The sequence below is a fragment of the Hippichthys cyanospilos genome, chromosome 18, assembly GCF_059441005.1.
Source record: "Hippichthys cyanospilos isolate Australia breed blue-spotted pipefish chromosome 18, RoL_Hcya_1.0, whole genome shotgun sequence".
Classification (NCBI taxonomy): Eukaryota; Metazoa; Chordata; class Actinopteri; order Syngnathiformes; family Syngnathidae; genus Hippichthys; species Hippichthys cyanospilos.
Genome location: NC_142386.1, coordinates 6,060,697 through 6,076,581, shown reverse-complemented (window position 1 = coordinate 6,076,581; position 15,885 = coordinate 6,060,697). Strand labels below are relative to the sequence as shown.

At 47.9% G+C, this 15,885-nt stretch overlaps 2 protein-coding genes across 4 annotated transcripts; one reads left to right on the top strand and one right to left on the bottom strand.

Annotated features, from left to right (window-relative positions):
• The first annotated feature begins 847 nt into the window (after nt 1-847).
• Nucleotides 848-4,616, top strand: LOC148408661 (coagulation factor IX-like). Its single transcript, XM_088440509.1, has 8 exons — nt 848-1,018; nt 1,292-1,467; nt 1,834-1,858; nt 2,002-2,115; nt 2,396-2,527; nt 2,982-3,304; nt 3,369-3,519; nt 3,929-4,616. The coding sequence occupies exons 1-8, from the start codon at nt 943-945 to the stop codon at nt 4,486-4,488; spliced, it is 1,557 nt and encodes a 518-aa protein (XP_088296635.1). The 5' UTR covers nt 848-942; the 3' UTR covers nt 4,489-4,616.
• Nucleotides 4,609-14,135, bottom strand: LOC148408660 (proto-oncogene DBL-like). 3 transcript variants are annotated; one of them, XM_088440506.1, is made up of 26 exons: nt 13,973-14,135; nt 13,183-13,317; nt 12,971-13,087; nt 12,682-12,831; nt 12,489-12,616; nt 12,292-12,406; nt 12,097-12,216; nt 11,829-12,020; nt 11,575-11,766; nt 11,254-11,443; nt 10,898-10,986; nt 10,507-10,607; nt 10,363-10,429; nt 10,165-10,280; nt 9,760-9,829; nt 9,594-9,686; nt 9,423-9,515; nt 9,241-9,366; nt 8,917-9,126; nt 8,676-8,768; nt 8,422-8,491; nt 8,326-8,328; nt 7,199-7,393; nt 6,122-6,252; nt 5,921-6,033; nt 4,609-5,854 (listed from the first exon to the last, which is right to left on the bottom strand). In XM_088440506.1, the coding sequence occupies exons 1-26, from the start codon at nt 14,021-14,023 to the stop codon at nt 5,773-5,775; spliced, it is 3,042 nt and encodes a 1,013-aa protein (XP_088296632.1). In that variant the 5' UTR covers nt 14,024-14,135; the 3' UTR covers nt 4,609-5,772. The 3 variants fall into 3 exon arrangements, with proteins under 3 accessions (XP_088296632.1, XP_088296630.1, XP_088296631.1); XM_088440504.1 differs by lacking the exon at nt 8,326-8,328 and adding an exon at nt 7,532-7,550 and having other exon boundaries at nt 7,199-7,356; XM_088440505.1 differs by lacking the exon at nt 8,326-8,328 and adding an exon at nt 7,532-7,550 and having other exon boundaries at nt 7,199-7,296.
• Nucleotides 14,136-15,885: the final 1,750 nt, after the last annotated feature.

Genomic DNA, 15,885 nt, shown 5'->3' with positions numbered 1-15,885 from the left:
TTGCCAGGTCAATTAGGGAGTAGCAGCTAAATTTCAAATGTCCGAATGTATATGAATGCACCTCAACATTTCTGAGCATCGCGAGACGTCAACGCTCCCGTTAGCCACTAGCCTAGCCGCCGACGCTGGAGAATTCTGTATTCTCCAATGTAGGCATAAATAATTGACGTTTTTTATGTAATTGTGTTTTTGTTTTGTTTTGTATATAATGGGGCCCAAATTACTGAATCGTATACTTATCGTAAAGTCAAAGAGAGAAATGTAACAAGATTCAACAACGTGTGAATTCACGGTATGTCGTAAAAAAATCCCAGTAAGTCGTAAAAAGTCAACTACAAGCTAATGTATAAAAACAACCCAGAAAGTTCAGGTCAAATTGACACAAATATCGGTTCATCACATTTCTGGCCTGTAATTAGGTCATTTCTACCTCAAACAGTTTTTGCTGTGTACATTCTAAAAGCCTTTGAATGGCCTCAAGAATGGGTTGAAGGAAAAAAAAGCAACAGTATTTGTTTTTGGGTTCTTTTGTTCAAAAAAAAACTGGTAAAAATGGGTATTTTGTACAAGACAACTTCAAAAATGATTTTGTTTTGTATAAAACAAAACTCAGAAAATCGAGTCAAACTGAACCCAGTCAAGTCAAATCTTTTTTGGGAGCATAATTAGGTTACTTTTGCTTTTAGAGTGTCTAGTAACAATGACTAGTGAGTATAAAAATTACTAGGGGTATTGGCACGTAGTATCGATGACTGTTCAAGAATCGTGACGTACTGGCATTGATCAAAAGTGGTACGGACTTCCCAATTGGATGTGATGTTAAGCGCATCAACTTTTAAACTGGACACTGACCCCAACGTACAAACACGTACGCACACAGCGAGTAAACATCGCGTGTAGTTCGTGTGCTTGTACTTTGGCTTTGAGCAAAGCGGCTTGAAGATGGCGTCTGTGCATTTGCTGCTTTCGGTGCTGCTAACGTTTGGAGTCCAGGCCGACTACGTCGAAGAACCCGCTCGTGAGTGACTGGGCGGGGGCGGGACCGTATTCTGGCGCTCTGACCTGACCTTCGACCTTCACTGTTGTCACCTTTGCAAATGAATGGAATTTATTGCTCTGTCCTAATTACTGATACAGTCCAAATCAGCGTTGCAAAAACACACTGAAATCTGAACTTGACGGGAGAAAAAAATAGGCCCATGGCTAAGCTAGCTTGACAGATGAGCTTGAGGTAGAGTAGCTAGCAACGCGCGGATGGAATTGAGTCAGACGTTTTTTTGGCTTGGTGCAGGCGGCGGTGGCGTGCGGCTACCGCGGCGGCTGGCGTCAGACGTGCTGAGGCGCCAGCGACGCTACAACTCCGGCCCTTTTGAGGAAATGAGAGCCGGTAACCTGGAGCGGGAATGCCGAGAGGAAACGTGCAACTTCGAGGAGGCCCGTGAGATCTTTGAGGACGAAACCAAAGCGGTAGGTAGGGGGATGTTTGAATTATGAATCATTTTCATCATCATTCACGGTCATGGCAGTTAATCTACTGCTTGATGACATTGCGTGCAATTCTGCTGCTGAGCACCGAGTGGCAGCACACAGGTTTGTGATTGCTGTCAATTTTAAAAAAGTAGTAGGCAGCGACTGACAAATGAAGCTTCATGAAGCACTTGAGATATTGTTTTACTCCTTAAGATGGCTTTCAGTTGAAATGGTCAGAAGAAATTCAATAGGCTTACACTGCACAAGCATTTATCTGTAAACCAAGAGCACCATCTGCAGGAGTTAAAAGAAAAAAATCTTAAATGCTTAATGAAGCTTTATAAAGAACTTTTGTCTTTTCAGATGGAATTCTGGGCCGGATATGTCGGTAAGACCACCTGTGTATACTTTGTTGTGTGTGTGTGTGATTGCCTGCGTGTGTATCAACACGTTTGTCAGCGCGCGCATGTGTGTGTTAACATGGTTTTGTCTTCGTATTTGTTAATGTACAGTGTGTGCGTTTGCGGATAGACGGCGACCAATGCAAGCCGCCCCCTTGCCAGAATGGCGGCGTCTGTCAAGATGGCGTCAATTCGTACGTGTGCTGGTGCAACGCAAGCTTTACTGGAAAAAACTGTGAAATCGGTGAGTCTAGCCAGCAAACGCACACATGTAAAACACATGCACATATCGGCCTATTTTCACATCCAAATTTAGAGTGGTGTTAACCATATGGCCTGCGGGCCAGATCCGGCCCGTGAGTTGATTTAATCCGGCCCGCAAGATGATTTTGCGAAGCATTAAAAAAAGTTAATAGGACACTTGACTGAAGTACCGACACTATCAACATGCTCACCAAGTTCCATTCAAATCAAAAACCTGCTTGGTTAAAACGGTCAGCTTTGCATTTGCGTTTCCCTGGCAGAGGTCTCCAAGCAGTGTTCGGTCAACAACGGCGGCTGTTCTCACTTCTGCACCATGATGGGAAATGCCGTCCACTGCCGCTGCGCGCTGGGATACAAGCTGGCTGCCGACTCGGCTACTTGTGAGGCCACAGGTGAAACGGACGCACAGACTCCTTTGCACTTTTACACGCGTACAGAAACATAACGACGGTATGGACAAAAAAAATCAAGTCTTAGTTTTCCGCAGTCATTTTGGATGATTAGGATTTTTATTGATTTGAAAGGAGGAAATAAAACCGACAAACATTTATTTAAAGGTTGCATTTATCAAATATCAAAATAGTCCATTTGTTTTGGTTGTTTTAGCAATAAAAGGTTCAGATTTTCTGAAAAAAATCTGGATATCACTATTTAGCTCGTTTTCAACGGCTATCATTTCTAAAATGACTAACTGAATCACTGCATATAACATACGCATGAGAATAAGATGAACTTTATTGTCATACATATAAAACACACATCTCAAAACATATTAAAAATATATATATATACTGTATATACTGTATAAAAAAGAATAGAGCGGAAAGCATTCTGGCGGGCACACAGGCGAGTTCAGCTGCGGCGGGACGGGCGCCACCCAGGTACCGCGCTCGTCCAACGGAACCGGCGTCAGCGATCCCGGCGCCGACCTCATCCCTGACGAGTGGCTGGACTACCAGTACGAGGATGAGCCGGAGCGCGCCGCCAACGGCTCGGCGGCGTCCCGGGTCAAGAGGCGCCGGGCCAGGGGGGCCGTGGAGCCCTCGCCGGGGTCCTCGTCGTCCTGGCGCTCCTTCTTCCCAACGCTCCCCACCGTCACGGCGAGGGAGAAGAGCGACCAGAGGATCGTGGGAGGCTACCAGGCCGAAGCGGGAGACTTTCCCTGGCAGGTACGGCGCCACCCGGACGCGGCCGTCCCTCCCGGGCCGATCCCTGACCGTGGCGCCCCCGCAGGCGGCGCTGATCCCGCACGCGGCCAAGCTTACGCAGAACATCGAGCAACCTTTATGCGGCGGCTCGCTGCTCAATGAGCTTTGGGTCATCACGGCGGCGCACTGCGTTGTGGAAGCTCGGATAGCGGGGATCACCTTCTTCGTGCGGCTGGGTGAGCCACCGATCGCCGCTAAAAACTCTGCCGGTGAATCTATGTGTGCTAATTAGTCACAAGAAAGTTTGGGCTATCCAGAGGAAACACATATGCACAAACGTGTGTGTGTTTTCCAGGTACTAGAGCTCAAATTTGAATGGATTTTTCTGTTCAAATTTTCTCTTCAAACCAATTGGCCTGCGTCAACGCTTCAAGAGGTTATGCTAAATGCTGAAAAAAAAGAAACTTGTTTTTGTATTCGCGCATGCTCAAATCAATACCTCGTGGCATTTGGGAAAAGGTGTTCTGTGTTTAGTATTCATGACATCCACATCAGTGGCTCTGGGCTTCCATAGTCTGTGAAAATTGGCTTGCAACAGCACCCCCTAGTGGCTGAGTGAAGATAGATGACTGTGGACTCTGACAGGCGAGCATAACGTGTTGGAGCCCGAGGGTCCGGAGCGGGACTATGAGGTGGCCGAGGCGGTGGTCCACAAGTCGTACAAGTTCCAAAAGTCGCGCTTCAACCACGACGTGGCGCTGCTCAAGCTGGCCGCGCCGGCCGAGATGTCGGCGCGGCGCCGGCCCGTCTGCCTGGGGCCCAAAGCCTTCACCGAGAGCATCCTGGAGGAGGCGGCCACCTCGGTGGTGAGCGGCTGGGGCCGCATAAGCGACGGGGGGCTTCAGTCCCCCACGCTGCGTCGGCTGGACGTCCCCTTGGTGGAGCGTGGCGTCTGCAAGGCCAGCAGTGAGCGCCGAATCACTTCTTTTATGTTCTGCGCGGGCTTCCGCGATCGCAAGGAGGATGCCTGTCAGGGGGACAGCGGGGGGCCGCACGTCACCCGCCGCCAAGGAGTCTGGTTCCTCACGGGCATCGTCAGCTGGGGCGAGGGCTGCGCCCAGGTGGGCAAATACGGCGTTTACACCCGCATCTCCAGATACTACGCCTGGATCAGTAACACCACTGGCGTGCGCACCTACACGTGAATGCCCGCCGTGTCCTCGTACACTTTCCTAACTTCCTGTTTTGCTTCTATCAAAATCCTTTTCCTGCTCTCATTGCATCTGCACCTGTTCTTCTTCAAATTATAAACACTCACGAACATATCAGCTCATCCCTGACCCACAGGAAGTGAGTTATTTGTGTGCTTTTATTGTGAAAGTCCTCACAAGATTAATAGCCGCAAAACAAAATGATGGAAATAAAAGTCACAACACGAGCGTGGATAACAACAAAAAAGCGCAAAAGGGGGCCCAGTCCAATCCCAAACCTCCCGAGGATGCTGTCGTTTGCGGACGACATGCTTTTGCACCATTTGACTCCGCCCACACGGAGTCTAACATCTTTTTTTTTCTTTTTTGTGGTAAACTTCCTTAGCTTATGGCATCATGCTTATTCATTTTTTAAACGATTGAGCATTGGAATAGGGATAGGAGAATGAAGCTTCATGATGCTTCATGGAACAATTGTATATTTTGCCCCCTCTAAACGGCTTGCTTCTCAAATGAGGGCTCAAACCACAATGACTTGGCATTTCTTGAATCCTTTTCTTTAAACTGTGCCTTCTAAAGGAGTCAACAAGACAACAACTGCTTCATGAAGCAAAGTTGTAAAGCTTCATTGTCCCATCACGACAAAAGTGGTCGAAATGGCCATTTTGACTGGGTGAAAAGAGGATTGTAGAGCCACGGAAGCACGTCCAGCGCGTTCACGGGCCCTGAAAATGGAGGAGTCCACTTTGGTTCTGGGTTTTTGGCCATCCGGTTCAAAAGATGTCATCCACGTAGAGATGGCTGGGATGAGTGCAGTACCACATGTCCCCAGCAGAGAGCGGGTTCTGGTTTCTTGAGATTAGGTATTTGGAGTAGCTCAGTCATAGTTTGTCATTTTTTATATTCAATAAAATGTGGGGGAAAAAAGGAAACAAGACAAGTTAGGCGCAAAAAGGTGTGAGTCAGTGTGGGTGGAGTCAATCTTTTGCTCCTCCCCATGTTGCAGCCAGGGCTTACCTCCGGCACCCCCTGCTGGTCGTCACATTTAAGGCACTTCTGACACGTCTACAGCAACTATGTTTGACTCTATGTGCGTGTGGAAGCACTACGCTGATGTGCGATAGTAACATGCTATGCTAACATCCTACGCTAACCTCTAGCTTAGCCGAGCAGTTTGGCACGTGGCGAGTCGTTAACGTTGGTGATGATGGAGGAAGCGCTGATGTGCTTTTTCTTTGACGTCACGGTGAGCAAGGAAACATCTCTGCTCTGATTGGATCAGCATATCTCTCCCAGAATCCGATGCAGGTCCTCGGGCAGGACCCGCCCCTCTTCGTCCCGGCTCTCGTTCCTCACCAGCCTGATTCCAGTGAACGTTAATTAATGAAGCACGGATGCGCGAACATGCACATGAGAAGCTACTGACCACAATCCATTGTCGTCGCGACGCAGCAACTGGATGACATCACCGCACATAAAGATGATGTCATCACCGCTCACCATGCTGCCGGCCACCAGGACTCGGTAGCGACCAGCCACCTGCGTGCAGCACCACAGACGACATCAGTGGATCAAACAGCTCGCAAAGATACGAAAAAAAGCCAGACAGAACATCTGGACCACAGACCAGAGGCGCGGGCTGGTCTTCTCCCCCCGCGTCGTCCTCGTCGTCCGAATCAGAAGCGTTGGAGCCGTCCGTGGCGCCCCAGTCCTCCAGGCCGTCGCAGATTGCCACCGAGTGCGCCACCTCTGGCCAGGCTGTGAAATGGCAAAAACAGAAAGAAAGGAAGAAGCGGGACAAAATTAATTAACGTTGGCTACGGATTCATTCTAGGGAAATAAATCAATATTAACAGTGTAAGCAATCATTGCTAAATAATTCAGCCTTTGATGCAAAGAAGGTTACCATTCACTGCCAGGGAAGTTAGCTTTCCCTATTTGTAAAGAAGTTAGCATTCAACGCTTGTGGTTAGCAGACTTCGGTGATTTAGGGCTATATAAATAAAATTTGATTGATTGATTGATTGATTTAAAGCTAAGGAAGTTGTTATTCAATGATAGAAAAGTTAGCTTAAAGTATTAAAAGTTATCGCATTTAATGCTAAGGAGGTTAGTAGTCAATGCTAGGGGAGTTAATGTTCATTCCGTTGATGCAATGCTAGAGAAGGTAACATTCATGGGGTTGCTGGTGCCTATCCCAGCTGACATGGGCAAGTAGGCAGGGAACACCCCGCATCAAACAACCATTCACGTGCCAAATCACAACCGAAGGACAATTTATTGAGTCCAATACACCTACCATGTATGTTTTTGGAATGTGGGAGAAGGTGGAGTGCCCGGAGAGAACCCACGTGGGCTAGGGGAGAACATGCAAACTCCACACAGGAAGGCCAGAACTAGCTGGATTTGAACTTAAGTCTCTGAATTGTGAGGTGGATGTGCTAACCATTGCGCCAAATAATTTGGCATTCAATGCTAATGAAGTTGGCATTCAGTGTTTGCAGTTAGCATTTAATGCTAAGTAAGTTAGCAATCAGAGCTAAAAAAAAAAAGTTGGATTCAGGTGTAAAGAAATTAGTATTTTATACCAAGAAACGACCAAGAAGGGAACACAATTGATCTATTATTGTGAGAAACGACCAGCGAGAGATATGTGGGGTGAAATTCGGGAGTTTACCACCTAAATCTGGACGGCTGTACTCACCGCGTTCGGACGAGGGCGCCATGGGGTCCGAGTGGGCGGGGCTGGTGCTCACAGACCCCTCCCATCTGGTGGCGTGGGCGTGGCTGGAGCCGGAGGAGCTGCTGGCGAAAGGAAGACACCCTGAGCAGCCTCCCCACCCTACGCACGCCACGGAGGTGCTGAACGCATGCGTGCAACACAACACACAAGCCACATGTCACCAGGGCGTTCAAAGCTAATGTGTGGCGCTCATGCGGTAGGAGGAGGGGCTTAGACACAAACGTGTAGCCCAATAAACGAGCATAAACGATGGACACCAAAATAAAGCCCATGGATGTGTGTGTGCCGTTTCACCTGTCCAAGATGAGGGAATCTGGAAAAAAAAGACCACACGCGTGATAATTTAGTTATTTACTCCACACACACTATTCACAAGACAGGTAATAGATTCATAAAACAGCGATTCGTTCATTATACTTATTCATTTTTCGACACAACACACATCTCTGACGGCACAGTTGGGCATGTAGTTCCTGCTATGCCTTCTTTTCCCACTTGAGGGCGGTGTTATGCGCACCAGCAGTTAACACAGCAGGTGTGTTGTGTGTGTGCAATACTTCTTTCAGGAGACCTATATACACTAACGAAGAAGAAAGCGCACAAGAAGGAGCGTTTCGAGGGTTGGCTCCAAGGCAACTCGGGGAAAAAAACGGACCCAAATAAAACAAGTTTGGGCTCTTGCTACTTGAAGGAATGTGAAAGAAGAGTGACAAAAGCAACAAGTTGACGTCGGAACAAGTTGTCCACTTGGCACAGTTGGGCCGTGAACGATCTTAAGACAATGACAGCAACAAATAAGAAAACCGAAGAAGCAGATGGACAGAAAAGGTAAGTCTAAATTCAACCACACACACAAAAAATAAATAAAACGGTATTGAAGAGGGACTTCAAAATAAATCTTAGCCTCAGTAATGATTTCATGAAGCCACATAATGAAGTTTTTTTTTTTTACTTGTTAAATTGTAATTTATAAGGCAAACCATTCACCTCATCATGCACCCATTAGTAAAACATAATTTATTAATCCGCTCATCATATACATCATTCACGCATTACAAAAGGGAGATAATCAAAGTACAGGTAATTATGCTCTTCATTCATTGACCCATTCATATCGTTAGTGAGAAATCATAAACAAGTATTATCTTCATACAATAAATAAATATGCAGTTATTTATAAGTACCTTTGTGCAACTGACTGATGATCTTTTGGATCTCTGTGAGCCATGTGAGCTTGACCTCCATGCTGGGGGCCTGCACAAAACAAATGGAGGATGAACCAAATTTTCAATTAAAAGTGATTCATTTCAAGCAGCCATTTGTACAAATTCCAAGGAATGTACCATCGTCACTCTACTCACATGTTGCTTGTCTTATCTTTCCACAAAACTCTGTGTGCAAATATATGTGTTCAAATGAGTGTGGTGTGTGGGCCTACCTGCAGGATGTACACCTCCTGTGTTCCTCGGTGGCAGAGTTCAAACTTCTTGGCATCTCCTTTGACATTTTCTGTCACGCTCACCGAGTTCATCTGAGCAAGCGTGCAGGAAACGATACTTTGTTGCAGCGGTTCTCAACCTTTTTGCACGATTCAAGACGTTTTCAAATCTTCGAATTTTAAGGGCACAAATTAATTGATTAATTGCCCCGCCCTAGCCGTGCGGCGTACGTGTACGTACCCCGAGGCAGGACTTGAAGCTGTAGACGGGTGAGTGACGGCGGTCGTCGCGCCGCTTGCAGCACACCAGGGCTCGTTCGTAGAGGAAGACGTGGCGCTGGGCGCCTTTGAAGCGGGCCAGCTCCCGCATGCGCGCCGCCGCCCTCTTGTGGCTGCTCCACACGCTGAAGCCGCCCTGCAGAACCACGCGGCCCAGTAGGCCCAGCTCACCCTGCCAGACCCGTTAGTCGGTAAGCTCGCCGACTACGGGTAACTCCCCGTTGATTCATGGTAGACGTTCGATTGGCGTCTCATTTGACTGTTCCGAGATTTGAATGACGGTCACCTGGTATCCGACGATGGCGGTCTGGTGCATAGAGTCGTTGACGGACTTGAGCAGGTGCAGCATGCAGTCCAGCGCCTCCTGCAGTTGTGTGCGGTATTGCGGCTCCGTGCAGTGTTTGAGAAGCTCCTGCGGTGTGAGGCGTGTAAGACGCACGCAAGTGCTTCCTATCTGCCCATGGGTACCTTAAGAATCAGCTGGTACTTGGTGAGGCGCTGGATGGGTTTGAGGAGGTATGAGTCCAGAGGAAGCTTGTGCTCCAGCTTCTTCTGGCACTCCTGTGTGTACGTAAAGGACAAATGCACACTGGTACTTTTCGGTGCAGACATTAGCACACAAATTCACTCAGTTCGCACCTGGAAGAAGGTTGAGTCAGAGCACTTTTTCCATAAGGACTCGGAGCGAGGCTTGTTCTGGCAGTAATGCTCGTACATCTGGAACTTCTCCTTCTACGCATGTGCACGCGTGTCAAGATAGATATTTTTTGGGCATTGAAGTGAGCGCCTACACGATCATCCTCACCCGCTGCAGGAAACACTGGCCAACCCGCTCTGGAGTGTCCAGGCAGCGCTGGAGGTCCTGCAGGAAGGTTCTGCAAGCAGAAGACATGTTGACGTGGAGGTCCTGGAAAAGGCCGTGTTGGCAAAAGTATCAGCGGGGTTCTAGACATGGACCAGGTCGGTGGTTTTTAGTGGTGTTAAAAATAACCAATATTAGTCGCTATTGAAATCTTTCAATAGCGACTAATATTGGTTAGAATCAATAATTAGCGCTTTTCTTTTTTTGCATTATCTGTATCTATAAACGGACCAGAATATGTTTGCCATGCATGGAGGAGCTCTGTCTTGATCCCTTTGGACCTAAAGCAGCATGCTGGAGGACATGACACCTTCACGTGTCTAAACCAATAAACATGCCTAGCGGTACCTGCTGTGAAATTGGTAGATTTGTGGCATGTTTCCAAAAAGGACGTCCTTGTGACTGTGAAGAATCGGTGGCAGAAGATCACTCATGGAGGGGTCCTCCATCTCGGCCCTGTAGCCCTGAATGGGCCACACCAACAACATCAACACGTGCAGCTAATGCCCAGGACCAAAAACATGACAGGAAGTACGGTGAACTGACCAGAAGAACGGCCAGGAGTTGCTCTACGTAAATTTTCTCGGTGGAGATGAGCTCCTTCATGATGCGACTGCACGATTCAGCGTTTGAGTCAAGATCTGTCGTGGCCGTGTCGTGCCCCCCCCCATCTTTGAGTCGAGTACACACCTCGTCACTTGCTCCGCACCTTCTTCCACCTCCGAATCGCTTTCCGGGACAGAACCGTACAGAGAGCTGCGATTCCCTTGGTAGTCGTGCATCACTTCGATCTAATGAGACCCAAAAACAAAAGTGCACAACCTCCATTTACTGTTGATCCAGTTGGAGAACTATTTTCACTTCGCAAACAGTCTTGCGCAGTATTACAACTGATTTGCCCTCAGTTTGTAGTGAAGAAGCATCTGAGGTGAAAGGTGAAGCACTCCATTTGTGTTCCCAAAGTGTTACAGCTTGAAAATCCTGGATGCCGGGATCTTGTCCCATTGACTCAATTGTCATCACGTTACCATCAAATACGAAAACTCTTTAGTCTTTCAGCCTCTAATACATCAATTCAAACCTTTGGTTGGTCGTTGGTCCTCTTGGAGTTTCTCTTTCCAGGAAGAAGATCAAAGGAGAACCTGGAGTTGAGAAGGTTGAAGTCCACACCTAAGGACACAACACAGCAAATTGTACAACAAAACCAGATCCAGAATAAGAACAAGATTATCATCTAGATCCAGAATGACAATTATTTATGGTCCAGAGGCAAAACCAAACCCAGAACAGAATCAGAATGAGCTGCGGATTTAGATCAAGTCTCTGAACTTGAGAATGACAGCCAAATCCCGAAGGGGATTCCAAATGGGGTCATTCATTGCGAATCGTTTAATCACATGTTGGATAGTCATGATCACAACAAGGTGATGGCGTTACCATGTTTGGGTGAGAAAAGTGGCGCCTTGGCGATTGATTCTGCAGCGTCGGACGGTTCCGCTTCGGGCCGTGGCGCCACCGGTTGGATGGGTCTCACTCGCACGTCGGCCATCTTGCGTAGGCTCTGCTCCCGGTTGTGGATCATGGCCCGCATGGACGCCAGCTTCTCCGTTACCATGGAGATCTGACACTGCCCAAGGTCATGCGATCAGACGCGGGACGGGAGGTAGAGAACTAACTTTTGCCACACCCAAATGAACTTCGACCCAGCCCACTGAGCACACTCGGACTCTGCCCCTGACTCAGACAGCCAAGCGCTACCTGCAGCTGGGGCGTGAGAATGGCTTCAAACTCCAAACTGAGGACATCTCCTTTATGGTCTGCCATGTCTGGAGCCCTCTCTTGGTGGCATCTCAGGCTCTGCAGGGCCTCCTGGGCACCTTCTCGGCTCTGGAAGCGCTCCACCATCTGACTGGCCAGCAGGTACGCGCCCTCGTCGCACCAGCGCAGGGCCTGCACACCCGCAACCCTCGTGTGTGACGCGCACACACACAAAAAAACGTACACACACTTACTCGGTCCAGCCGCACGAGCAGATCCCTTGCTCGCGTTAGCGTCGCACGTTTGCTGCGCAATCCCCCGCTGATGACATCACAGAGATGACGCAATTCGTTGCAGCGCTGCATGATCAGAGCCAGGGCGTAGTGATGGCGGGCGGCCAGCTGGTGGCCCTGTAACGTCACCACTTGAGCGCGGGACATCACCTCCTGATCTCGCACACACGCACAAAATGTTTGTGAGTGCGCGTGGGCGCATACACGTGCAAACGTGTGCGTGCGACACCTCCGCACGTTGCTCCAGAGCGTGGAGATCCTTGAGGAGATGTTGGGTGTGCAACAGCGTGCTCCCCACGGCCGGGATGGCCTTCTCCTCGGCCGACATCTTCTCCAGCTCCTCCTCCATCTGCGCATGCACTCACGGGTTGTAGCGTCGGCGTGTTTAGGGCATGGGAGGTGCGTTAGGTGCATGTGCGCACACCTGCTGGAAGTTGCGCTCATAAAGCAGCAGCTGCTCGTATTGTTGCATCTTCAGGTGGTGCTTCTCAAAAAAGCCGTCGAAGGCCTCTTCCATGTCTCGCAGTTGAGATAACAGCCTGCGCATTCGCAGGCAAAACATCTATTCCATTGTCTCCCATCCGTCTCTCGATTTGGTTTCTGGGTGGAAACTGTGCTGACCTTTGAACTGTGTCCAAGTCTGACTGGATGTCCTCCTGGTCCTCAATATTGTCCTTCTTAGAGGCCTGCAGTGTTTCCAAATTGTCCATCAGGAGACGGCCTTCCTTCATCACCCCAACGATGTCCTCCTAGGATGCAAAGAAGCAACACCATAAGCACACCATCGCACAACAACACAAGGAGCACTATGCACCTTCATGTGTCGGTAGCGTTGGGTGTGCGAACGTAGCAGGAAGTCCACCGCGTTGGCCTCGTCGGGAAGCTCGCCGTCCGACAGCTCGGAGCCGAAACCTTGCAGCAGGTGCGCCACCTCCTTCACCGTCACAGCGAACGTCTCGATGGCCTACGCGCACACATGCACTCCAGCATGTCTAGTAGTGTATGCTGCGCCTAGCATCATGCTACGCTAACAAAGATGGCGCCATGCTCAGTCCAATCAAAATCCCCCAAAAGTAAGGTCGGTTTGGAATTGTGTTTTTCACCGAGCGTAGGACGAGCCAGTCACTTCCACAGCGCTCGGTGGCACCGCACGCCTCCGACGTCAGGTGGTTGTCGTCGATGTAGCGAAGCAGGTCGCCCACCGAACGTAGCATCACCACCTGGAAAGGCGCCATGGCCGCAAAATGCCAGCTTTCACGTCACGAAGCAACACGCAAGTCACAGCAAAAGCTATCTGGTGCCCACTTCCTGTTACCGGCATCTTGAACAGGAAGTCATCCTGGCTGAACCGAAAGCCGAGGTCGGTGCTGGACGAGGGGCTGGGGGCGGAGCCTAGCAAGGTGGAGGGGCGGAGAACCAACACCAAGTGCAGGTTGCCGGGAAAGGACGTCTGAGGGGGAGGAGCGCAAGTTGGAATGACAACCTTCACAGCACGAAATAGCTTTTTTTGCTCTTAATTTTTTTCTGTTTGCATTTTTGCAAAGCCAAGTTCAGACATTGCATAAACAGTACACCAAAATCAAAATTATGAAGTTCTTTGTCCTTTTTTTTTTTTTTTTGGAAGTTTTATTCAAAGTTCATACAGGACAGTTTTTAAAAAATGTGATTAATCATGAATTATGGAGAATTCTGTCATCATTTAGTTAAAAAAATGGACAAATATTGACAGTTATATAAAGCGCTGACAATCACTTGGTCCTATGAGGATCTTTCGAAAAGTGATGATTTTGGCGCGCCGAGGATTCAGGCCGACGCCAGCGATATGTACCGTACATATCGGCCACCCACAAGATGACAACATTCCGCCCATTCCTCATGTTATGACATCACACCCGTTCACACGCCACGCGCAAATGGATCCACGTCAGTTGCGCAGTCCGCAGTGTTCCCACGCACTCAGGCACTTTTTCAAGGTGACGCGCATCCGTGCAGCACTACCTCGTGCCTCCACCGCATTATTTTTCCCCGCTAGCGTCACCCCACCCACCCCATGCAGGACAACCCTCACCCATACTTTTTGTTCCTTTTTAATTGCCAGAGCTTACCGCAGCGCGGCGCAGACGTGGGAAGCCCCACTGCGGCTTGGACTCGGCCATCTGTGCCGCTCGTTTGTCTTGTCTTATCCGGAAGTCGGAAAGTCTGCAGCGGGACGCGATCAGGACGAGCAAGTGCGCGCGTGCGCGCGTGGATCCTCCCCGCAGTGTCCGAATGAGAAGGAGAGAGGGAGGGGGAGGTGGGGGGGGGAAGGGAGGCGCTCGGGCCTCTGCAGCAGGAACTCACCTGACCCGAGCGCGTCATCGTGATGTCACGCTTGACGTCGTTGTAGAATGACATCACAAGCAGCTGAAGAAACATTTAGCATGTTTATCATTTTCATAATCCCGATATATTTGTTTAGGTGTTCACTTTCATTGTCTATTCGCAATTGTCTCTTATTAAATAGTTACTAATGGTCTCATTCGATTAATATTTCATGAAATAACATTGTAATTGTGTAAATGTGTGTTGTTGTTTTGCTGCATTTTTTATGTTTTCTTTATTTTTTCACAAAATAGAGGGCAGCCATTCTGTCATTATTATCGCCTGAAAATGACATCACAGTTGCTCAAGTAACAACCTATCATGGCTCAACTGTTTTTCAAGTTAGGCCATGTGACTTTTGCAATCAGAGCCACGATTGGTTGTTTTCAGTTGCCAGCTAGTGGCAAAACGGATTTTTGAAAGTATTAATTGTGCGTGAAAAATACTCGAATCGTTCAGTTAATTACAGGCATAGTAACGTTTGTGCTGAAATTGGCTATGGTCATTTGCGGAATGTTGTGGGTTGACAATTAATCCCTGGCACATTCCCGAGGCAAATTTGGTATAAATGGTTTAGTGTCACGACGGGAGTCCTCAATGTGTACGCGCAAGCCAGATTTAGGAGCTCCGAGAATGTCCACGTTGATCCGTGACGAGCTGCAAATACCAGCTGGAGTTTATTTGGGGCGGCCTCACACAAACATTTCCGCGAAGGAAGGAATCAATCCAAATCCATCCAGTATGTTTCTTTTTTTGTTCTGTCAACAATGACAACAACAAAATAGCTGCCCGCGAAAATGGCTAGTGGGTGCGTTTTGTGCTTTAATCCATACTGCATGAAACTATTGTATTTTCCGCACGATAAGGTACAGCGGATTATAAGGCGCAACTTTAAAGAATGGCCTGTTTTAAAACTGTTTTCATATATAGGGTGCACCGCATTTTGAGGTGCATAGAATAGAAGCTGCAGTAGTGGCTCGGCCGGGGTTGCGTTATGCATCCACTAGATGGAGCTGCGCCGAAGGGAAAGTCAACAAAACGATCAACCAAATTTTATTAATAGACAATCAGAAATTAAGAATGATGATGATTTGTGGAAAGTACTTTTTGAAGAATGGGTAAAAAAATACCTCTTGATGACAGTCAAAGACTGTTTAGCTCAATGTCAAGATAAATCAAGAGTTTTAAAAGAATACAATTACAATTCAGTTAAATTTTAAACTTATTTTTTAAATCTTAACTGCAACCAAAAACCTTAACCTGTCATATGGTTGATTAAAAACAAATTCTGGATTCATTTGATCAAATCTAAATTCTTTTACAAAAACTCGTCCCCATACAAATTGCTTCAAACTTGGAGCATATAAAGCATATCAAAATTTCATTGTAAAAAATACAGAATGTAGACATGGCGATTAAGTTATTTAATTTTAATTTTCTTCCCCCAAAATTGAAAATGTGCGGTTTATGCACTGGATCATAATGTGCTTGTCGAGTCCATGCCGGCCTTTACAACGATGTCTCATGTGTTTGGGTGAAGAGTAATTCACTTTTCGATCTTGCTGAGACAAAATGGACACAACAGTGGACACATTCATTTCACAAATTCCCTCCAGTGGCATCAACAATTAAAAAAAAAAAGACTCACTTTTAAGAG

Bases quoted from the DNA above. Each gene is read 5' to 3' on its own strand.
- LOC148408661 (XM_088440509.1), top strand. From the start codon at position 943: ATGGCGTCTGTGCATTTGCTGCTTTCGGTGCTGCTAACGTTTGGAGTC. The intron at 1,468-1,833 runs GTAGGTAGGGGG...TTGTCTTTTCAG, and splicing joins TTGAGGACGAAACCAAAGCG to ATGGAATTCTGGGCCGGATA. The intron at 1,859-2,001 runs GTAAGACCACCT...GTTTGCGGATAG, and splicing joins ATTCTGGGCCGGATATGTCG to ACGGCGACCAATGCAAGCCG.
- LOC148408660 (XM_088440506.1), bottom strand. From the start codon at position 14,023: ATGGCCGAGTCCAAGCCGCAGTGGGGCTTCCCACGTCTGCGCCGCGCT. The intron at 10,987-11,253 runs GTAACGCCATCA...TTGTGTCCTTAG, and splicing joins ACTTTTCTCACCCAAACATG to GTGTGGACTTCAACCTTCTC. The intron at 9,516-9,593 runs GTGCGAACTGAG...ACGTACACACAG, and splicing joins CTGACTCAACCTTCTTCCAG to GAGTGCCAGAAGAAGCTGGA.